Source organism: Acipenser ruthenus, chromosome 7 (assembly GCF_902713425.1).
Source record: "Acipenser ruthenus chromosome 7, fAciRut3.2 maternal haplotype, whole genome shotgun sequence".
NCBI classification, from domain to species: domain Eukaryota; kingdom Metazoa; phylum Chordata; class Actinopteri; order Acipenseriformes; family Acipenseridae; genus Acipenser; species Acipenser ruthenus.
In genome coordinates this window covers 44,721,741-44,746,295 of record NC_081195.1, presented here as the reverse complement: position 1 = coordinate 44,746,295, position 24,555 = coordinate 44,721,741, and the positions used below count along the sequence as shown (strand labels likewise).

General features: G+C 37.6%; 1 protein-coding gene across 3 annotated transcripts in view; it reads right to left on the bottom strand.

Moving 5' to 3' along the window:
- Positions 1-7,471: 7,471 nt before the first annotated feature.
- The window catches only part of LOC117415653 (ankyrin repeat and BTB/POZ domain-containing protein 3-A-like), a 108,900-nt gene continuing 91,816 nt past the window's right edge, over positions 7,472-24,555 (bottom strand). Inside the window, exons 4-17 of one of the 3 annotated variants that reach the window (XM_034026258.3) lie at positions 19,493-19,645; positions 19,032-19,197; positions 18,467-18,556; positions 18,063-18,164; positions 17,528-17,621; positions 17,166-17,301; positions 16,444-16,664; positions 15,807-15,985; positions 13,601-13,706; positions 12,097-12,199; positions 11,535-11,616; positions 10,939-11,007; positions 9,966-10,079; positions 7,472-8,193 (exon numbers count right to left, since the gene is read on the bottom strand). In XM_034026258.3, coding sequence (XP_033882149.1) covers positions 7,984-8,193; positions 9,966-10,079; positions 10,939-11,007; positions 11,535-11,616; positions 12,097-12,199; positions 13,601-13,706; positions 15,807-15,985; positions 16,444-16,664; positions 17,166-17,301; positions 17,528-17,621; positions 18,063-18,164; positions 18,467-18,556; positions 19,032-19,197; positions 19,493-19,645 — 1,825 coding nt within the window. In that variant the 3' untranslated portion in view covers positions 7,472-7,983. The remainder of the gene's footprint in view (positions 8,194-9,965; positions 10,080-10,938; positions 11,008-11,534; positions 11,617-12,096; positions 12,200-13,600; positions 13,707-15,806; positions 15,986-16,443; positions 16,665-17,165; positions 17,302-17,527; positions 17,622-18,062; positions 18,165-18,466; positions 18,557-19,031; positions 19,198-19,492; positions 19,646-24,555) is intronic. The other 2 variants (XM_059027063.1, XM_034026259.3) reach the window with 2 other exon arrangements.

Genomic DNA, 24,555 nt, shown 5'->3' with positions numbered 1-24,555 from the left:
AAGAAATCGCAAGTGCAATTTGCAGGCAGGACACAGTGATGTCATTGATTGTGTTCCAAGAGAGGCAGTGTCCGCACAATACATAGGGGAGAGCTGTGTGATAGAATCACAGTAATTGTTATACAGGGGACGATAAACCCAAGTGGAAACGACACGAAGCCAAAAAGTCAGTAATGGTTTGAAAAGTAGATAAACAAATATATTGCCGCATTTTTTTATTTTTTTATTTTTATGGCGGGCTGTATCGTTGACTAAAATAAACAATTGAACTTATTTAAATTAAGCATAGAATATACACTAATCTTTCATTTAAATAAAGCCTGCTTAGTGCAAGGATTCAGAAACTAACAACGGAGAGTCCAACTATCAAGGTAAAGAAAGTTTATTTATTTAATTTTTTTCTGTGAGCTTCCAAGTATTTTCTTAGAAAGTATAGTATTAAATATGTATTTGTAATCAGTGTTGCTGGCATGTATGTGCGTTTAAATAATTGTTTAAACAATATATCCGTTATAGAACCTATATATTCAAGTGCGATTTGAAAAGGCTACCATATAAATTCTGTACCAGTATTTGAAAGTTATACTTGTACTGTCTGATTGTTTCCAGTCAAGAGAGAGACGTGTCGTGTGTGGTTCAATGAAATTTATCTGTAGGAGAAGACTGGGTTGGGTGATATAATTTATTGTTTGAAAAGGCTACAATATAAATTCTGTACCAGTATTTGAAAGTTATAATTTATAAGGTGAATAATTAAAATGTAAGGTATCATTAGGCTCCAGTGACCAGGCATTTAATTTGATTATTCTCCTATTGAGAACTTAGTATTCAGAAACAAATGGTCACCATGCAAGTTGCAATTGCACTGTGGTCAAATGCTCAATGAATTCCAGACGGTAGTTAAAGGATAGTTATTAAAAGTTATAAAAATCCAAGAACTGAGACTGAGAACTAGGGAACATGGTTATTTGTCACCATCTTGATGCTGAATGCCATTTTCAGTTTGAATAGAATTAATGTTATGCAAAAACCTTAGTTTCACTAGAAACATCAGTTTTATGTCTGCAACAGCTGGTATTTGTTTGCAGAGCAGAACTGACCTTTTACTTTGATTAAGGCTGGGTTTCCTTGGCTTGAGGGCATGCATCTCTTTTTATAGTTTAAAGGCCTCAGTATTGATGCAAATAACAGGCTGTTTGAATAGCACCCAAATACATGTCATATGACCAACTACAAATAAGGCTGTGTCAGCATCCTTGTTATTGAGCTGACTGTTGTTTCCCATTATATTTGGTGGTAGTGAAAAGGCTAAGGGATGCTTTAATGGGGGTTTATAGAGAAATTATGACAAATCACTGTTTTTATTTCTTGCAGAATCTGCAAACGTCTACATTAATTTGACAATGTCAGCTAAAAGACATAGCGAGAAAGGTAGGTTGAACTGAATGCATCTTGTTATGATAAAAGGTGGTACTAGATAAGTCTCATGTTTCAATAGTAAATCAATCAGTAGATCAATCAAAAGTTTCACCATACATTAATTATTTGTACACTTTGGCACCAAGAGCTGTACTTCAAACAATTGGCGGGCTCAGAGAATCAGGCAGGTTCTTCGCCTGGCAACAGAACTGTTTGGTTTTAGCTAAGCCTCTGGTGGACTACCTATATCAACAAACTGCTACACAATTTAAAACAGCTGGCACATGTACAGTCTCTTTACCCTTTCATTATCTGTTCATCCTAACTATAATATTATTATTGCATCCTAAACACTGCAATAATAATATTGTAATGAGGGAGTAAAAACGTAGTAGGTAGGTTACAGTGGAATTTAAGGGTCTTTCCTTATTTGAGAGTTTTTTTTTGTAAGTCAGGATAGTTCTTACTATTGGCTATTTTTTTAAATAAAAAAAATGTGGGCATGCTTTCAAGACATTCTGCAGGAGTACTGTAGTATATATTACCTCTATTTATGATTTTTAAATGACAAACTAGAGGATTAAAGGATAAAAGATTAGCCTGGACACATTGAATATAGAATTGAGCATGCTGTTTTTTTGTGTGTGTCTGCTGTTGTAGAAAAACTATTAGTGAATGCTGTGAGGCGGGAGAATCTCCAGCTGGACAGGACTATCCACTACCTGAACCTGCAGTGCAAGAAGGAGCTGGCTAACATGACCATGGCACAGCTGGAGCTCCGGAAGTCCCTGGAGAGACTGACCAGCAGACAGGAGAGCCGGGAATCAGTTTCCTCAAGGGCTCCAGGGAAGAAAACTATGACCTTCCTGCATTCGTTCGCAGGCAGGAGTCCGGACAGGAGCCAACGTGAGCATTACTGCCCCAACCACATTTTGTGCTCCAAGTGTAACCTGAGAATGAGGCTGGCTGATACCATCACCAGGCAGTTCACTCCCAGCCTGTGGACCATGTACTCCAATGTGTCTGTTGTCAGCTTGGACAAGCCTTTACTTTACAGCATGCAGGCTCACAGACCTGAGGCCTATAGGATACCAAGCTTTGTGGTGCACAGGCATCTCTCTGCAACTGAGAATTCCCTTCGCTACTTGCCTTTTATTTCCTAATAGTAAATCTGCAGTTACTCCTCTTCTTCTTTAAAAAAAATGTAATCAACACTGAAACGGGCCACTGATATTTTTCCCGTTGGTTGCCCAGACAGTTTTATAACTAGGAAAAAGGTTTTAGGGCTGGTATTTGTAATGACCATCCCGTGTTTGGCTGTGTGTGTTTTAGAATGAACAAACACTTTTCAGACCTGTTTTCTGTGTTGCTTGAAGAGGCAATAATTAAACTGCTTTTACACTGATAGTTGTTTAGTTAAAATATGTACCTTACATTATGTTAGTTGTGTCATTAATACTACATTGTTTAAATGTTTTCTTGGCGTGAAATGTAGTATAAATATATGTGAACTAAACTGGCATCAACAGACAAGGTCAAAATTAAAATTTCTATAACCCCTGGAAATGCAGCCAGAAGACCCATTGAGTGAAAGGTTTTCCAAAGAAAAGGATAATTTATTTAGTCCCTGGCAGCCTCTGTACTGTTTTATGACTCAGAGTTTGTGACCCTACACTTCCAGACAGAGATTCCTTTCCCCAGACAAAGCACAGAGCAGTATATTTATTGGGATGTGTGGGTTTGGGACATCTCAGAGCGCAGATGAAAAGATATCAGTAGACATTAGCTGGTGATTACCATGACTGACAGACATCTTTGTTTTCAGTAGAATTTAAACTGAATTCACTCATTGTCGTGTTCTTGGATATGCTTCATGTGTGTTGAGGAATGTCAAAGGGTGGCCCCATTTCTGTATGACTTGGATCTTTTTGCCAGGTAGTTCCTCGGATTGCTGCACTGGAGTTAGTTCATCGGAATGCTGCACTGGAGTTAGTTCATCTGAATGCTGCACTGGAGTTAGTTCTTCGGATTGCTGCACTGGAGTTAGTTCATCGGAATGCTGCACTGGAGTTAGTTAATCGGAATGCTGCACTGGAGTTAGTTCTTCGGATTGCTGCACTGGAGTTCATCGGAATGCTGCACTGGAGTTAGTTCTTCGGATTGCTGCACTGGAGTGGTGCTTTTTATATTTCAGCCAGTTCAATATATTTGATCTATTGAAAGACCATGTTCATGAGGGTTATACCCAAAAATTGTCACTACTGTAAGACTTTTCTGAGAGTTAAGAGCTCCAGAGAAGAAAGTAGAACTTAAGAAGTTTGATCTTTTAAACCCTATGCTGCTACTAAACCTTAGTAGAAAGGTTGTTGAACATACAATTGTGTTTTCCTGTTAGATTTTGGGCTCCTGGAACCTTAAGAGACAAGCACACAAAAACTTCTGAGACTGGAGAAACTCGTAGCCATTTTATTTGCTGTACACAAATGCATTTCATTAAACAATAGAACACTAGAACATGTATGTATTGTTATTTTTTTTTCAATCACAGCCCTAATATTTACACAATACACTTTTATACAAGGTATGAAGCTTTTAACCTCAAAACACTTGGAAAATGAAAAATTCTGCGATTCTGTAAATATCTCATGCAGTTTTGTTAATAGAAGCATATGATTTGTGCAACACTAGAGATTAGATAGAAAGATAAATGTTTGATTCTCATCACAAATATCAGAAATGCCTAACCTTGTCCTGAATTAGTAACACAAAACAATACAACTATTTTGTCCAGGATTGTAATATTATCTTCATATAACAATCTTTGGAAATCAGTGTAAATGAAAAAAAAAAAAAACAGATAATCTATTGATAAAGACATTTAATTAGCCACCAAAATCACATCAAGTTCTAAAATCAAAGCCAGCAGTGCACATGCGAGTTTCTTATGGTCTGTGATTACTCTGAAATAAAACTACTGAGCAAATGTTGGAATAATATTAAGACATGCAGTTACATGACAACTGTCTGTATTTGTAAAGGTGTGTGTTTTAAGTGGGTGATTACTGAACTGTATGTTTTATTCAGAAGAATATTTCGTTCAGATGCCCTTGCTAAAAACAATATAGCAGTACATTTTTTTTTTAAGGAAGAGTCTTTTCTGCTTATTTTCATGTAGAATTGTTTATTCATAAGACAGTAGATTTTGGCTTCCTGGCTGAAGTGGTGGTTGCATGTTTCTGATGGGTTGAATGAAAAGGCATCCCATTTCAACAATCAGGAAATAGAGTCCTCACTTAAAAAAAAAATGAAAAGCAACAATTTTATTTCAGCTTTTTAGACAGGCCTTCTTTTTCTGTTGGACTGGAATTCTTATCCCCATTTCCGGCAAACCTCAAATATCTGTTAGATTGGTTCCATTCCCAATTATTTTGCGATTGCCTTTAATGCTGTTGGGAAGTATTTAAAGACTATGCTGATCTATATCACTGATCTTTTTCTTAGTGCATTGGTCTGCACCTCTACAGTATATCCAAGGCCTCACTTGCACTTGACTTCATGTGTATACGCAAAACTAAATATTCCACATTAGTCTATCCTGCACAAAAAGCCAAATATACAGGAACATGCATTTACAGACAGGAGCTTTGGTTGCACTTCTAACTGTTCTAATTGTGTTTCTTCCACCAGATGTCACTGTTATGCAGCAATATTTAAAGGGGTTTGAATATCACATTTATACACGAGAAAATGGAACATGTTAGAGGTGGTCCCAATTGTTTAATTAAGAGAGGATTTTTGTTGTCCTAAATACCTTGTAATTTAACTCCTTACTGCAATAAAGCTATTTTTTGACTATTTTGGTAACACTGTTGTTTTCCTTTCTGGAAAAAAATGTGGGCAAACTTTAAATTGGTTAAAAAAAAATGAGGCCCATTATGTATGTTGCTGGGGCGTATATAAGTGCTGTACTGTACAAACCATGGGCCATTTACATATATATATTCCCAAAAATATACTTTATAAAAAACACATTTCATTCATAGCCTCCAACACTATTTGTCTTCCAAATTGAAAGCTAATTATTTACTTCAGAATGATAAATACTGAACTAAATTAAAAGCACATTAGCAGTACCTGATCAACCCAATATAACTTATAAAAATAAATGTTCCAGATCTAGTGCCAACAGCATGATACAGTTTGCACAAAACATACTTCCTTCTATTGAGTTATTGACAGTTGCATAACACACACATATAAGTATATATATATATATATATATATATATATATATATATATATATATATATATATAAAGAATCAAATCTGCAATCATGCAAATTAGTTTTAGAGCACTTATACACCTAGGACAATAACATTTGTATAGAATATCCAATGAAGTTAATGCAATACAGAAGCAATAACACATGGTGGTTATATATACATTAGTTTACAGAAAAAGCACACATTAACCTTCTCTATCTGATTTACATAAAACATTTACACATATATGGAACTCTTTTTTTTGAAAATGTGTTCATCTATTTTGTCAGGACTAAAGATTCCCTTGAGTAAAAAAATCCAGTCATTGTAATGAGCACATAAGCTATTCAGTATCCAATCAGTGGTGAATAGAAGAAATGTGTTATTGGTAAAAATAAGACCTTTTGCTTAAACCAATTCTAGCTTAATAAGTATCTTTAGTGGCTCATTTTTTTTTTTCTAATCATGCAAAACATCATTTTGGTTCCACACAGTACTGTACCTATGTTACTATACATTACCTGTGGCAGTCAACCTTTGAAGTATCTGCTTTAAACTGATATGCAAAAATGACTATAATGTATACTGTTTTCTAGAGCCCCGAATAATGGTAATCTTGTTTTAAGTGGTTACCAAAAAGATTAATAAAGGAAAAACAATAGACCTCAATATATCCATGCCTTAAGGTTGAACCGTGACTGGTGATTTACTACAGTACCTGCTAATATAACTATAATGTCTACAAGGATGGGCTTTGTGATGCGTGTTGGAAATACATCAACATTATACATACTATAGCAGTTTCTCTGTCTGTATTGTAACATTGTATCTTTATTATTATTTTGAATTGTAAAAGTTATTGTCTGTCAGTTGTTCACAAGTCATAAAGATTGATTTAAGATTTAACACTGCTGTTTCTCTTTATCTGTGCTTTATGACTTTCTTATATTGTGTTTTTCCAGTACAGTACAGTACAGTAAGAGATTAAGTGGTTAGATAGTTATGGTCCAGTCTGGAGACCACCAACCAAAAGATCACTCTCAGTCAAACTAGCCACAAGTAAATGTGACAGCCACGTCAACAGTACTCGCTCTGTTAGTAAGAATAAGCTAGGCAGGCAGGGGCTTGATACTTTTTCAGCATTATAGTGGCCGTGCTTCCCAAAGATTTGATCTGCTGTTTACATAAGGAAGGCCATAGTGTAGTACTGAAATTGCACGTCATTTTTCTTGGTGAGTCTACTGCTTCTTCAGATTTCCAGGCCTGCTCCATTTGAGTCTGCATTAAAATGGCTTCCCTTACACCCTCTGTGTAAACATTATCAGTACAAAAACAGCTGAACTAGGCAGGCTCCTAGAAAAAAGGGTCATTAATTCGACATCTGGTTGTGGTTGTACACTAAGTTCCAAATAACAGAAAGTATTACCCTTTTCCACTATAAAACGTAAACAGCAAAATCTGCCTAGAGCACAGATATGCCATTTAAAAAGTAAAATGCAGTGTATAATGTATATTAGTGCCGCAGTTTTTTCTAACCCTATGGTTCTATAACAGGATCCAATCCTATTATCTACTGTTTAATTTGGTCATACATGTTTATCCTTTATTAATGTTGTCAGCCTTACAGATAGCTTCAGGGGTTACAATATTCACATTGATGAGGTGCCACCTTCTGGAACATTGGCAGTGCTACAATTACACTTAATGACCACAATGTAAGGCAAGCATATATATATATATATATATATATATATATATATATATATATATATATATATATATATATATATATATATATAAATCTATTAAGCCACTTTATGCTCCTTGCACAAAGTTATACAAAGTGTGATGAATATCTAATCCTACTTGATTTATAACTCGTCATTAGATTAATATTAGGTAAGTATTTACATTTCTCACATATGCTTTAAACATTTTTAACATTAAATCTATGTCACTTATCAATATGATTGGGCCTTATGCAAAATGGTCCAGTGCCATCAATTTTGTGGATAAAAACGCATAGCTCCTGATATATTAATGTAAAAACTGACCTATTATGACAACAGAGTTGAAGTCTGCACAAGTTGTTCATACAGCATACCCTGCTTTGAAACAGGCTAAGAAGGACAAGCATCCTGGTCAGTAAACAAATGAAATGACCAATGAGCATGAGATAGATCATTTAACACAGACTACACAGATATCCAAAGCATTCCAAGCAGGCCAAGCAAGAAAGTCAGGTGTTGTGTGTAAAAAACTAAAGAAACCCAAAAACAGATGCTCTTAATCCATAGCAGCTCACACGATGGAGCCCTTGGAAGAGGACAGATGAATGGACTGGATCCTGGTTCCCAGTGTCCTTTCCAGGTCCTGCAGCACGTCCGGCCCGGGGTTCTCCGAAGGCCTGTCATACAGCAGCTGCTTGAAGGCTTCTTTCTCAATCAGTACCACCATGTTCTTCAGAAAGTAGCCCTCTGTATACGCAGAGAGCTCAGGGGTTCCCAGAAACTAGAGGGGAGAAAGAAAGATACTAGCTCTGTAGATTCCCTGATATACGCTTGCTGTGATATACCACACTACAAGGACAGCAAAGTATAGTAAAATCAGAGTAAATGCATAGTGAAATCATGGTAAAGAACAGGCAAGCATGGTAAATCTTAGATTTGTAAAAAGCATTGTCAATCATGTTACAGCAAGGCAGAAGCATAGTAAAATGGTATTTCTTAGGAATATAAATTGATAATTGGCTGTTTGCATCAATAACTGTGGTATTTATCGCTGATTTAGTATTTTATTGAAAAAAACAATAAGAAATAATATTTTAGAAAAAATATAATTTTGTTTGAGTTCCTGCCACTTCTAAAGCGTTACCAACAGTTTATAAATAGCCATTTCCCTGGGATCAGGTTGATTCCGGTGGCCCCTGACTTTATCAATTCCTTCAGCTTCAGGGTTTTATCTGCCCTCCAACATAAGGTCTATTGAGTCAAGACCTGCGCTGCCAAACAGACGGAGTGGAGTCTCGTTTACTACTATATTTTACAGCAATGCCATAATATCTCTTCCCTTTGTTAACCTTACCAGCACATTACATAGTTGGATGCTGTTTTAAAAAATATTTTAAAAAGAGTTAATATTGATTATTGGGTACAGCAACATCCCAGTTCAGCATCGGGCTACATCTCTCTATGCATGTGTTGTTTTGAAAGTAGCATATAGAACTAATATGATTGGATTTAGCTGGGCTCACTGATGCAACCCTTCCGATATGTTGATCGGATATTTTGACTGGATACCAATTCACTGCGTACCACTCTAACTGGCTGAATTGGCTTTTAGATTTCAATATACAGTGTGTGGGAAGAGGTTTAACCCTTTGCGGTCAATTGTCGGACCTGGTCTGACATTGCAATTATTCCTATCAGGTCCATTGTCGGACCCTGTCCGACATCATTATAGAAACGCCAAAAACGAGTTTCTAGTCGTTTTTTCTCCGGAAAAAGCCGAGAAAACCATTCAATTGCCGAGTGGGAGTGACAGGAGCCGAGACAAGTCGAAAAAAAAACAAACAAACAAAAAAAAGGCGTATCTCATGAATAGTCATACATGGCCCTGGTATCAGATAACGGGGCGGTCATAAGTAAACAAGCTGGCTGATAGTGCGTCAGCGCACAGAGAACACGGACATTTGCAGAGCTTTTTTGAGAAGTTATAGTAATAAAATAATGACTTGGATCGCATTATTGAGGAGTTTGGTGATAAATCGAGTGATCAGGAGATGATTGATCGGTATGTACGACTATTATTATTATTATTATTTATTTCTTACATAGGTGAAAGCTATAGCGAACAAAAGGGTGGGGCGGGGCTGGAGATGCCTAGTGAGTGCTTTGTTGTTATGCAGTGCCTTTTAAACCCGTTTGGAAAAAAAACCCAGCGCGTCTAAAATTAACTGCGCGTGTGAAAATAAATTAGACCTGGCGTGCCTGACGCGCATTTAATAAATGGACCGTAAAGGGTTAAGACTTAGTTGGACCTTTTTAGTAAGGTAAGTTCTATCCAGAATGCAGCTGGAATTTGTCTAGCCAGGGTAAAGACTGACCAGCAAATAAGCTACACTAGGCTTAATCTGTGCTGCTCGTACAGGCAGCCTGTCCAGTAGAGCACTCATTTGATAATATTTCAACCTTACTTTATTACCAATAAATGAGCAAATAACAATACAGCCCACCCCCTAGTGTGGGGACACAATGGAAGAGGGCGGAGACTTCTCTTCTTACCTTGGCATGGGTGTAGATATCAACACAGGTGTCAGTATTAATGTTTTTAGCACAGATGATTTCACAGTGACGCTGTAGGGCATCCAGCTGGAAGAACTTAGCAGCGGACAAAAGCTGGTAAAAAAACCAAACATTAAAATGTATTTATGTGTCTGCTGAGTAAGATAGCATATTTACACATACTGCAGGAGCCAAAGCTAGCTTGTTTACAGGGGCAAGGCAGCATGTTCCAATTGCAAGATTTGGGTGGGAGATAAGGAGTATTACAGAACAACACTCGCCTCAAACCTCCAAAGCAGATTCAAATAGAATGATACACTTACAAAAATGTTATGTTACATATGCCCCACAGATCCCAAACTTTTAGCACCATCAGAAATTAATTTTTGTAAGAACTGTGGCAAAGTTAAATCCTTTATGAATAGGGCCCTACCAAATTCACGGTCCATTTTCTAAAATTTCATGATCATAAAATTTTAAAAATCTTAAATTTCACGGTGGTGTTACAAAGTATGGCCAAGCCCAGGCAAAGAAGGACGGGTCTGTAGCTGAACAATATATCCTGAGGCAAAAAAAATATAAACGTGAAGTCTCTGAAATGACTGTATTTTCTTTTTTTTTTTTTTTTGTCCTGCGGTTACTTTTAATGTATTTTTCTGCTCATACTACTACTTCGTAGATATTTGGCTTCTAAATTATTTTACACAATCCACTGCAGTAATGACTGTTGCACTTTTTGATTTATTTTGGACACTCATTTTAAATCATGTCCAGTTCATGATTAGCTTTCTTTTTTATATTGAAACAAACTAATAATGGCATCAGAAACCTGTAACAGTACATATAACTTCATCGGATTTTAGTGCAGGATAAAAGTACACAAAACAGACCAGACTTCACGGTGCAGAATGAATTTCACGGTCCGTGCCGTATTTTGGGTAGGGCCCTATTTATGAACAGTGAAATACTTTACCTCCATGATCTCATTGTTCCTCACGTGAAGTGATTCCGTCCCTCCGTGGTAGAGGTACTGCATCACCAGCTGAAAGATACCGTTGGTATTATTACATTTTACATGCTTAGAATCTGCATTCAGGACATATCAAGTTTCAAAGAAAAAGAAAAGCTCAATGTTTTAAAACACAATTTATTTACTGATTACAGCAGTAACGTAGATAGTTTTCTCATTAGTATCAGTCTGTCAGTGCAAGCTCCAGATTCAGCAAAATACTGTGGTCTAATTGGAGTGGGTTACCTGAGGTTCCATTTCTCTCCTACAACTGACATGATTGAAATGAAAAGCACTCTAAATTCTCAGGACATAGCTGTCTTTACATACAGTTTATGGACTAATAATAGTTCACTGTGCATTGACTTTGAATGATTTATTCCTGTACATGTTTGCACACATTGTACTGCATCTCTATGTCTATGGCTACTGAACCTTATATTAGCTTACACAGGGTTTGATGTAGACAGCCACTGCTTCCAAATAGGATCATGCCTGTTGAGTGTTTTTAATGAACTGGTATTCTTTGAATTATTAACTTTTGGAAAACAACTTTTTACCTGAAAGATATTGTACTTCACATGGCTGATTTCAATACATGTGTTCTCAGCAACAGGTCTGTTGGAGAGCAATGATTTAAACCTAAAAAAAATAAATGATGGATGTTAAAACTGTCCATTGCTTGGCAGTCATTATTTGGTTGTAAAAGCTAAAAAGTTCTCTGATATTGTGGAACTGACTGCTTGTTAATACCTTTTCTATGTAGGAATATATAGGGACAACAAGACAGCTAGGTATTGCATCAAATGGCCCATCCCAGTAATTCAGCATTTATTCATGCATCAATGCTCGGTTGTAGGACGGTGAAGATTATATATAAGGTTTTATATTTAGAGAACAGTTTTTTTCCCTTGAAAAGCAGCATCTGTCAGAAGACATTTTGAAATTAAATTCAGTTGTTTAAACACAACATGACATGGTCGCTGAAAAGGAGATGTGCTTTAAACATTCTACACCAAAATGTCATAGACATTTACTGTTTAATATCAAGGACATCTGTGCTTAGCAAAGTACAGTTTGTAGGAAATAAACACACCAAAAAAGAACTAATCGTGTTTGTACCTGGCAGAGGCAGTGAATAACAACACTTTGTGCGCATAGAATGGTTTTCCTTCAACCAGGAAAGTAACATCCGACATCTCTTTATTATTCAGAAAATGAGGATCTGGGGAAAAAAAGAGAAGGTTCCTTTCTGGTCATTTAATCAAAATGGAACTTCTAGTGCTAAAAATATTTGTACATTCTGACTGAAATAAAGATCAAGGTGCTTGAATAAATACAATAAATAAAAAGTTGCTGGTGTTTGGAGCAGAAAGGAGTCAGGTGACAAGGTTAAAGTGCAAACTTGCGAAGTGTATTAAAGTGCTGAATGCCACATTATTATTTGTTTATTTAGCAGACGCCTTTATCCAAGGTGACTTACAGAGACTAGGGTGTGTGAATTATGCATCAGCTGCAGAGTCTCTTACAATTACGTCTCACCCAAAAGACAGAGCACAAGGGGGTTAAGTGACTTGCTCAGGGTGACACAATGAGTCAGTGGCTGAGGTGGGATTTGAACCGGCGACCTCCTGGTTATAAGCCCTTTTCTTTAACCACTGGACCACACAGCCTTCCACATGAACGTTGCTTTTTGTCCGTCAGTGCGCGTGCCCCCTTAATGGCTGCTCCTACCGTCAACATGCCCACGCGCACCCCCACTCTGGATTCGAACCGAATGCATACTTGCCAACATTTGGAAACTGTTCAGCGGGACGCTGATCATATGTATATATAGTATCATATAATAGACGTATCCCCCCAACTCAACACCACATGACCATCATGACAGTAAAAATACCGTAGATATAATGACGCGTTCTTACCTTTGTATAAGTTAGTGTCAGCCGCACGAAGAGCACGAGCGCAGCGTGTGGTTTTCACTAACTACTGTGCAGAATAAATGCATTTTTTCTATGGGTAAATATCTGGATTTTCTTCCTATGCATCGGGACGTGGGACATTTGCTAGGAAATCGGGACTGTCCTGATCATACAGGGGCTGTTGGCATGTATGCGAATGGTAAATATTTTAAAATTAAATTAATTATGTTAAAACAACAGCATTTCAATGCAATCAGTACTGGGCATTATTTTACACAATATATGCACCTATTATGCGAAATAGTTTCCAGCAAGCCATGCCAGCAGTGTTACTAACATTGTTTGCATTTCTTTTTACAGGCCGCCAGCATCCCGACTCTCTGGACGCCCAGGACAACACGATCCCTCTCCCCACCCAGGTAAGTAAACAACAGGTATTATTATAATTAATATTATTATTATTATTATTATTATTATTATTATTATTATTATTCACGTTTCTTTTAACATGTACAGAATGATTTTTGACATTGCAAATCAGCAGCAAACCTTTACCATCAATGTTATCAATACACATTTTAAAGGGACAGTATACATAGTAAAATGCGTGGCAGGTTTAGGAAGGGCAGTGTTCCGCGGTACTGATGGACAATGGAATCTGCTCCATCACAGCGACAAAGCTAGAAAGATTGACAAACACCTACCTAGGCGTGACGTCTGCTTTCTTTTAATCTCTGTGAGTTTTGGGATGGGGTACGGTCCATAGCACTGAGTAAAAATAACAGACAGCTGCTGGCTTATCACTTCATTCTGAATATACATAAACAAGGAAAGAAAGAACATTAGAAAAACATGGTTATTCATTCTATCTTCAGCAGATGTTTAAGATGATACATAATTTGGGCCACATTCTTTGCCAAAATGGTCAAATAAATCTGCTAATGGTTAAAAACTAGTAACACACATTTCAATGTATCTTGTGACTTTCTTCTTATATTTTTGTAATAGTTTATAGTTTATTTTCCTTTCACAAAACAATTATATTTTGGTGTTAATACCTTAATATATCTGGCTTCATGGAGTCCATTAGAAAAGATTAAAAATGTTTGAAATGTTTTCCTCAATCATAATATAGGGTATCTCCTAATAAAGTTGTGATCTCTAACTGATCTGCTGCTGCTGAACACACACACACACACACACACACACACACATATATATATATATATATATATATATATATATATATATATATATATATATATATATATGGACCTAGAGGACCAATTCAAATTCCTCATAATTTTCACCAGGCTAGAAACAAGTAGGCCTAAGCCTTACTTAACTAGACCTTTAATTGAACTGATAATTTGCTAATTAGACCTTTTTAATTGTTTCAGTTCCTTAACAGTTGCAGATTTCAAGTTATCTTTTATATTTTCTAAGTAACTTGAACTCTGCAACTATTTAAGAGCTGAAAACAGTTAAAAATGTCTAATTAAGCAAATTATCATTTCAATTAAGGGTCTAGTTAGAGCTCAGTTGGAATGAAAACCAGCAGACACAGTGGTTCCCCAGGCCCGGAGTTGAAAACCACTGCTCCAGACCACTGATTTTCAAACTTTTGTCTGGAGGTTTCAGCTTAAGGAGGTAAAATTAAATTTACACCTGTTTATTTAATATTTAATTTATGTCACAACGGTTTGGGACTGGGAAACTGCTGTTTTAGGATAGAATAGCAAACACATATTCTTAAAACTTTTAGTTACAAGACTTTGGATGCACAGAATACAAAGCCTCGCAGAATGGTGGTCATCTTCTCTTTCAGGGAACCAGGGTTACATGGGTGGACGCCATCGTCTTGTTCTATCCCGCACCAGAGCACGGGAATGGAGCATCGAGGCTACCTGCCTGGGGGTCTGAGGCTCTGAGGCCTGAGGGTGCGAAGCACCGGGGGGTGCTAACCAGTGGAGCACTGAGGTACCGAGGCGCCGAAGCAGTGAGGGCATCTAAACACTGGAGCACTCAGGCTGAGAGGGTGCAGGAGCACCGAGGTCACTGAATGCAGCGAGGCTCTGAGGCACCGAAGCACTGAAGGGTGCGAGGGCAGCAAGTGCACCGAGGCTCTGAGGCTCCGAAAGGTGCCAAAGCACAGAGGAGCATCTAAATAGTGGTGTACCGAGACACAGAGGGCGGCAAAGCACTGAGGGCACGTATGCGCTGAGGCGCTAAGGCCCCGAGGGCGACAAGCACCGAGGGGCGACGAGCATCGGGGGCATCTAACTGTGGAGCACCGAGGCACCGAGGGCGCTGAGCCCCAAGAGCATTTAAACTGGCGGAGTCAACTCAACAGTGGGACATGGCAGAGCCGGGCCCTGGTGGAGGAAATCACATAATCACATGTCTTTTCCTACAGTTTATTGCCCAGGTGAAACTAATTAGTGCTTGAGTAAGGATTTTATAGAAAATAAAACACATTCCTAGTACAGTACTTAGCACCAAAGTCATGCTGAAACTAAAGATGCCCAATGTGCAGTCCAATGTGTCGGTTCTGAGGAGCCTTGGTGAGCTAGGTTCCTCTCCTAGATCAGAACATCCCTTTATTAACATCTATTTATACTCTTTGAATAACATACACAGCCTCTGCTGTGACCATGCCATGACCCCTGTACACATATCTTAAATTGTTATTGAATAAATCAATATAAAATAAAACTGGAAGGAACCTATGCACCAGCAACTGTCATTGTATGCATAACCTGTGTAATGTGGAAAAACCTCATTAAATGTTCATGGAAAGTCATCCATCCTACTAAATAATTCCTAAGACATCAACTCAGACAATCAGGTGTCAAGTGGAAGTAACTTCCTAGAAACAAATGGGGATACTTAATAAAGTTACTGGTATACCTTGCTGGCTCTCAGAATTTCAAACATCAATGGCAGCCCATGAGTAATGATCTCTTCGGTGTACTCCTCCTCTTCGATAGAGCTGAACTCCTTCAGCAGGCACTGGATGAGAGGTCTCCTGTGCTGGAGGAAGGAGGTGCGCAGGGATTCCAGCCATGTGTGGAGAGTCCAGGGCACGCCTGAGCAGGGACAGTGACAACACAACACTCACAAAACTCCTTCCCAACAATTATGTTTGGCACACCACCTGAATAAACAGTACTGTAGATCTATCTTTTCTTACAGGGAAAAACGTGTGGTGTCTCCTTTAAACTACAATACTTTATTTGTTATGTTGGTTGCTATGAAACAATTATGGGAAGTATCAAGATACAAAAGCAAATATAGCTTATAAGCCATTTGTCATCTTGATAATTATTCATAATTAGTGTTTGTTACTGCCAGGGTAGTATAAAGCAGTACACAATATAAATTGCCCATGGCAGTACATTTATTACAATGCTTTCTACAAAGATTAACATCACAGAAAACAAGTGATTGTAACCCTGAAATGTAATCTATTTAAATGTGGTATATTGATGGGGCTCGGCTGAAGGTTGTCTGTTGGTGATTACACTGAAATCAGGTGTATACTGACCCAGACTGCGAATGTCAATGGTGACGTCCACGTAGCTGTGCTCAGCACTGTGATACATGGCTTCACGCAGGGCTTTAAGCTTGGCCTTGCTGTTCCTGCTGGAGTTTGAATGCCCTGGATTCTTTTCAGCCGGGTCAGACCCTTCAGCCAGCATCTCCTCCAGGGACAAGACATCAGTCTTCCCTTTCTCAGGCTGGGCAAGTAGTTTCCGGAACACATTCCTGTACCAAAATAATTTATATCTTCCTTTACATTTTAATCTAGGGGGTGTTTTATTTGTGTGTAAAAACTAAAGAAAGGAATATAAGTCCTTAACCAAGGTTCTGTGATGACCATCCAAATGTTTTGTCATCTGAGCAATCCAGTCATTGGATATTGCATCACTGTGTTCCTGCAGGGCGTGGCTACTTTACTATCAAATGAAGTTAGCAAACATCCCAGAAGACAATTACTTATCAATCTACGTGTGGTCAGAAGATGACAGCTCTAACGTACAGTACCTTCTGGCATGTTCCTTTCAGCTACAACCATAAATCACCCCATCCTACACACTAACATTGATAAACAACCCTTGTGAGTTTTTAATTTTACATTGTTTTATATTTTCTACTGTTAAACATCTTTTTGGTCTGAATTTTCAAAACATATTAGCCTAGGATAGTTTCTATAGTTTTGTTCTTCTAAACTGGAAACGTGGGGGGCAGAGACAATGAGTACCATACCTGTGTCCATGTGCAGCAGCCTGACTGTAGGAGTTCATATCTCCCTGGGAAGTAGACGAAATCCCATTCCTGTACAGTGTTCCAATCATGGGGTCTCCTCCTCTCTCCAATAACAAACTGACAAGCTCAAAGTTACCTGAGGAGAACCAAACAAGCTTGTCGAATGCTTGTCAGATACAAAAAAAGTCTAAGGGCCCTATTTATTTAGCAAATACTAAAGGGCAAAGGCAAATACAGTGGGTCCCTAAAAGTCAGACAGGCTCCCAACATAAAACATCTAACAGTATATTATTTAATTTATGTCTGTATGAGAAAAATTATGGGGGGGGGGGGGGGGGGGGTGGGCAGATATACCATCTCACCTGCTGCAGAAGCCAGTTGCAAAGGAGTTTCAGCATAGTTTTCTTCCCCATCCTGCAAGGAACCTTCAACATTTGCTCTGGCGTCCAACAATAGCTAGACAAAGACAAATACCAAGACCGGTTCCATATTCAATTTCTTATGCTAGGGTACAGGCTATTCGGTGGTAACATTTTGATGTCTGAAGTGTCTAATATAACACTCAGAATAAAACAGAAACATTTAACTGCTGCTGAAAATTGAGTTATATTTAATCATATCAAATTCAACAGATCACCATGAAATTTGCTTAACAGAGTTAACATAATCATTATCGGTCTCAAAGAAAAAATAAGGAAGGACAACTTTACAATTTAACAGTAAAAAAAAAAAAAAAAAAAACATTAGCATTGTAGCCCACTGTCCCCCATCACCTGGTAATTAAAGAAAACTGGAGCAAACTGAACTCCTTGCTCAGTGATTTTATATTGTGACAAGTTCATATCTTACAAGACCAGAACATGATGGAATCTACAAATCAGTTGAAAACTTTTCTACCTGTACGACAGGAATGTGTCCATGTAACACTGCGAATGTGAGTGGCGTCCAATGGCGAGTCTCAGGGTGGACCGATGGGTATTTGTGCACTGTGTTAGGTACCTACAAACAAAAACAAAAAAACACATTATAAATTCTAGACTGGCGTAAGCTTTGCATTGAGAGGCAAAATAAATCAAAATTGAACTGCATTTTCCGTCCATATTTATATTATTATATCAGTATTTTCCATTCACCCTGATCTCTGCATTCATTTTCTGTTATTAGAGGCTAAGCTACTTTGTCATCTTCAATTTTTTTAAATGTAGTACTCAATATCAATGATTTTACTGTCACTACTAAAGCATTATTCTTTGTTATTTGTGCAAGTAGCGGCAATAAACATAGACAGGAATCTACCTTACCTCATTATTTATGTCTGCTCCAGCATCCAGTAGCATTTGTACCATGGCCTCATCCCCACGAACACAAGCATACATCAGAGGAGTCATCCCCTATAGCACATGGCCAACACAAACATGTTTATAGTAACTTTCAATTATATTAGAAAATCCCCAGGTAAATAGAAAAACATCTTATTCGGTGACCATGAAATAGTGCCACAAAATTATATGTTATTCATTAAATGGTACCTAGTCTAGCATAGTGAACTGAAGGCCTGTATAGCAGAAAAAATGAAATCATACTAAACATGTCCCTTACTGTAATCAGACAAAACTTTTGCTGTGAAAGCAATTTAATAGAATTTATAACAAGTTGCATGGATAAGTATGTTAATTTACTGCAAACAAGATAAACTGAATTTACCAGTATTTCAGAACACCAAGAACCAAAAGAATAACATTCTTTTTTTCTAAATAGTGCATAGAAACTGTCCTTCTGTACATGGTTATTTCAAAGTAACCACTGGTAAGGAAAGGCTGCCAAAGACGCCCAAAGCACTTTGAATTTGGGATAGCAGCACCATACCTGTTCACTCATGCTGTTGATGCCATCAGGGCCTAGCAGAGACACAGCCTGTGTGACCAGGTCTGTCCTGCCACAGTTCAACATCCGGAATCCTAAATCTTGCAGAAAATTGGCTTCTGTGGCAGCAGCGTCCAGTTTCCGAGAGGCACAGAAACAGTCATCCGTCCTGAAAGGGTTACAAGAATTGTAAACGGCATAAGAACAGTTATAAACTGACTTAAACCAGGCCAAGTTGGGCAGGAACATTTATTAAGATGTTTCTGGCAAATACAGGTGATCTGTAATGTAATTCCTAGGAAGCTTTTCTATATTGCTCCAATAGAGGTATGTATTGTATCTCATATAATACTGGGGGATACCTGGCTTGACCAGATCTTGCATTGCGGTGTAATTAGTATTAAACAGACCTAGATCAAAGCATCAATGGTAAAGTTATATATTCCCACTGCTTATGGTCATACTTCAGCTGCCGAGGTTCACAGTCAACTCCAGGAAGAAGGAGCCTCGCTGCTTGTCGGACATCATCACTGTCTACTGAGAAACTCCGGCGGTGTTCTGCATGAGCTACTGCCACTCTGATCCACTCCATCAGGGGAGGCAGTACCAAGAATGGCCTGTAAGGAGGGGGGACAGATTATTTAAAAAAAAGCAATCAGGCAGATTATCAAGAGACAAAGTTTCCAAACTGTGAGCTGCAGGCTACAGGAGCAACAACATTCTGTGGGGGGCCTGTGTTTCATACCACTTGTTTAATTTAGGAACAATACACATTGATGCACATCTCTCAACGCTCCCTTATTTGCCAGGACTCCTGTTATTTGGACACTTCTCCCAGACAACTCCCAGCGGATTGGAGGAGCGGTTGCAATTGTTAACCAAGGGGGCGTGATTGACGGTATATAAGGGAGATGTAGCGAGGTGATCTGTTTCTTTGTTATAGTTAATGTTGAACCGGAAGGAGAACAAGTATTGTTATCGTGAGTGTTTCGTTTGTTTTGTCGTGTCTAAAATACTTGTTTGTTGTTATTAGACACAATGCTGTCACTACAGGCCAGCACAAAACACGGACAACAATGCACTTGAGTCTGACTCAAGATGAGGTCCTCCGATTCTGGCCTGCTTGTTATCCCCAAGCAAAAGTGCACCACACTTGGAGAACGCTCGTTTAGCTTCATGGCTCTTACTCTTTGGAACTCTCTCCCAGCTTTGATGCGTGATGCTCCCACCGTCGCTCGCTTTAAATCAACTCTCAGGACCCAACTCTCTTGCTTTCGATGCTCTTTAAGCCTGATATCTGCTATTAGCTGCTATTTCATGTATTATGCTATTATCATGTATTATGCATTTTTCACTGTATTTAATGTATTATGCTTTGTTTTTTACTGTATATTATTATTATTATTATTATTATTATTTATTTCTTAGCAGACACCCTTATCCAGGGCGACTTACAATCGTAAGCAAATACATTTCAAGTATCACAGTACAAGTAATAATATAATTAAGAGCAAGATAAATACAATGACTTGGTTCAAGCAAGTACAAGTGTGACAAAATACAATTCAATAATACAGCAGATAACAGTGTCAGTGATAGTTACATCAGGATATGATTAAATACAAAATACTACAGATTAAACACTTGGCAGATTACAGTACTCTGAAGTACAGGATTAAATGCAGTAAAATAGGGGGCAGATAAGAGCAAGTAAAGCACATTTAAGAAGGGTGATAAGTGTCCCAGGGGAAAAACAGAGGAGTTCTACAGGTGCTGTCTGAAGAGGTGAGTCTTGAGGAGGCGCCGGAATGTGGTCAGGGACTGGGCAGTCCTGACATCTGTAGGAAGGTCATTCCACCACTGCGGAGTGAGGGTGGAGAAGGAGCGGGCTCTGGAGGCAGGGGAGCGTAGAGGAGGTAGAGCCTCCTATATCATGTATTATGCATTTCTCTGTATTTAAAGTATTATGGATTTTCTTGTTGTTACTGAATCTTGTAAAGCGCTTTGTGATGGTGGTCCACTATGAAAGGCGCTATATAAAATAAAGTTTCATTGATTGACTGATTGATTGAGTCACGATTAATTGTATTTGCACCATGAGCACTACAGCACTCACTACAGACTTGTGTTCGTGTTTGTGTTTATTGTTGGTGATGATATATCGGGACTATTATTTCAGGACTGTTACTGTTATCACTTATTATTTACTGTTGTCATCAGACTGTGGATTACAAATAAAAAAACCATCATTTCACCAGCACTTTGTTGTTTGTCCTTGTCTTGAGCACTGCATCACCTCTACATCTGCGCACTGCAAACCACTTTGCCACATGGACATAAGAACATTACAAAAACAATCATTGCAAAGTAGATTTTATTTCATAAAACAAAATGATTTATCTGTAAGAATAGTGTGCAATGTTAACTGTGTGACTGATATCTGTGTTAAGACTCCAGGATTGATACAAGGCTGTGGGATCAGTAATATCTTACTATATCTCCTGTGTGTTCTGAACTTATAAGCTTAAAAATAAGGCTTTATTTGGTACTGGGGCTGCATGGCACAGATGCAGATTGTTTAGCTTTAAAAGTTGCCTCTTTGTCCTGTGTTGGTCATTTTGTTATTGTATGAGTTATAAAAAATATAGGAAATAATCTGATAAACTGATATTTAAGTTTTTATCTGCAAAAAAAACCAAGAGCCCCTGGACCCCACATAAAATTGCCACCCCACCGTGGCGCCCCTGTCCATTACCTACAGAGGGTTTCAAGTGCCAGTAAATATGATAAAAGCAGTTTAAGTGTGGTTTGATTAATAAAATAAATATAAGGGTTAGGGTTATATTACCTTTATTTAACCAGATATGTCAAATGAGAACAGATTCTAATTTTCAATAACGACCTGGCCAAGAGGCTCACACCATAGCAGCAAAAATACACAACACAATACAATTCATACAAACAAACGTACGAGAAAAATAAAAACATTTAAAGCAATAAAAATCAATATTAGCAGGCACAGATATCAGTCAGCAGGGATTTAACCCTGCGGCTAAAGGCATCCACAGTAAGAAAACTATTTAACTTCAGTCTAAGTTGTAACATATTCCAATCATTAGCTGCAGCAAACTGAAATGAGCTATGACGAAAGACTGTAGAAACCTTAGGTAGGACTAGTTTAATAAATTCAACTCATCTTAAATTATAAGATGACAATGAAAATTGTAACAAATTGTGCAAATAAAAAGGGGTTATACCAAGCAAAGATCTGTAAATTAATAAATACCAAAGGGTCAGACGCCTCGTATGTCAAGAGGGCCATTTATTCAAAGAATAAAGATGGCAGTGGTGAGTATGATAAGGAGCACCAGTCACAAATCTTACTGCTGAATGGTGTAAGACATAAAGCCTCCTAACAGCGATTCTGGAGGCCATTTTATAAATGACATCACCATAATCAAGAATGGGGAGAACCGACGTCTGAACTAGAATGTACTTCGTAGAATGAGTAAAACAAGATTTGTTGCGATTGTAGATTATCAATATGTGTGTTAAAAGTTAATGCACTATCCATAGCCATATACCAAGATATTTCATCTTATTAAGAGTATAGAATTTTATAGTCACCATTACAAACACCACTGCAATTTGTTTTCTATTTAACATCATAAATTTAGTTTTGCTAGTGTTCAACAAACAACGTAAATCAGAAAAAGCCTGTTGGCAACTATCGAAACTACGCTGCAGTTCAGACAGTACTGAAGATATAGAAGAGCCTACTGAATATAAAATGGTGTCATCTGCATAAAGACGGATGAAAGAGCTGCCTATTACTTGAGACACATTATTTATATAAATGGAAAAAAGAGTCCTAGAGCCCTGTGGGGCTCCCTTTGTAACTGTAAGAGAGTGAGAGGCAAATCTGTCTGATTTTACACACTGAACACGATTAGAAAAATAATTCTTGAAACCATACAAGAGAGTCCTTATTGAAACCAATACCACTCAACCTTTTCAAAAGAATGGCATGATCAACAGTGTCAAACGCCTTTGATTGGTCTATAAAGATAGCAGCACAAGTTTGCTTTTTATCAAGGCCTGTTGTGATATCATTTAAAACTTTCAAAGTTGCTGTGATGCACCCGTGCCCAGAACGAAAACCAGACTGCATATCCAATATAATATTGTTACTGTCTAAAAAAGAACTTAACTGCGTCTTAACAATTCTTTCCATAACTTTGGATAAACAAGGCAAGATAGAAATTGGCCTATAGCAATTTGGATCTGACCTCACCTCCCTTATAGAGGGGCAAAACGACAGCAGATTTCCATATTGCGGGAATTTCAGTTTGAATTGAAAGATTAAATAGAAAAGACAAAGGCATAAAAATGATACGCGCTGCTGATTTTAAAAAAAATGGATCAATGTCATCACATCCTGCTGACCTTTTAGGATATATTTTAAGTAACTCAGCTAGCACCTCTGCTTCTGTGACAGCCTGCAAAGCAAAGCTAGAAGGACAAGGAGAAAGATCAATATTGTCAGGCTTTAATAAATCCAAGCTAACGTTGTTTCCTATAGTCTTATCAAACACATGTCCTGCTTTAATAAAATGATGATTAAATAAATCAACCATACACATTTTATCTGTAACAACTATGTTTTCAGAAATAATTGAAATAGGTAAATGTGAGGATGATGATTTATTCTCCATAATTTTATCTGTCTGCCAACATTTCTTAGTATTATTTCTAAGATTAGTAATTATAGTAATCGACTTTAGCCTTTCTAATAGCCTGAGTACATGTTTTTCTGGTTTGCCTAAAAGAAAGCCAATCACCATGACCCTTAGTCGTCCTTACCTTTTGCCATGCTAGATTTTTTTGCCCATTTAAAGAAGACAGTTCAAAATTAAACCAAGGGCTACCACGATTTTTAACTCTAACCCTTTTCATTGTGCATGTTTATTAATAATATTACTAAAAGTATCTTTAAAAAAGGCACATGCATCTTCATCTGAGGGAATTAAACTAATTCTACTCCAGTTTAATAATGCTAAATCTTGTAAAAAGGCATGTTTATTAAAATTTCTTAAGCTTTGTTTAAATAAAATTGTAGAAGGAAGCTTTTCTATAAAGCCATTTCGAACACAGCTATAAAGCAAAAGACAGCTGACTGATATTTCGAAAGAGTCGTAGTAAGAATAATATCAATTAGAGTTGATTTATTAGGTAACTTGGTATCAAATCTAGTAGGTTCTGTTATAATTTGGAAAAGATTTAGAGTCCAACTGACAACAATGTCACAAGGTTTAGTCATGTCCCAATTTAGATCCCCTAATAAAACAAACTCTGAATTTATATAGTGAGCAAGTAATTCGCTAAACATAATTTAGGTGCTTGCTGGGGCTGAAGGTGTTTACAGGTATATTATCATAGTTTCACCATAAAAAATAAAATAAAACCATTATCACAGTATCACATAAGAAATACATAAAAACAGTATCAGACTTTGATTCAGGAATTA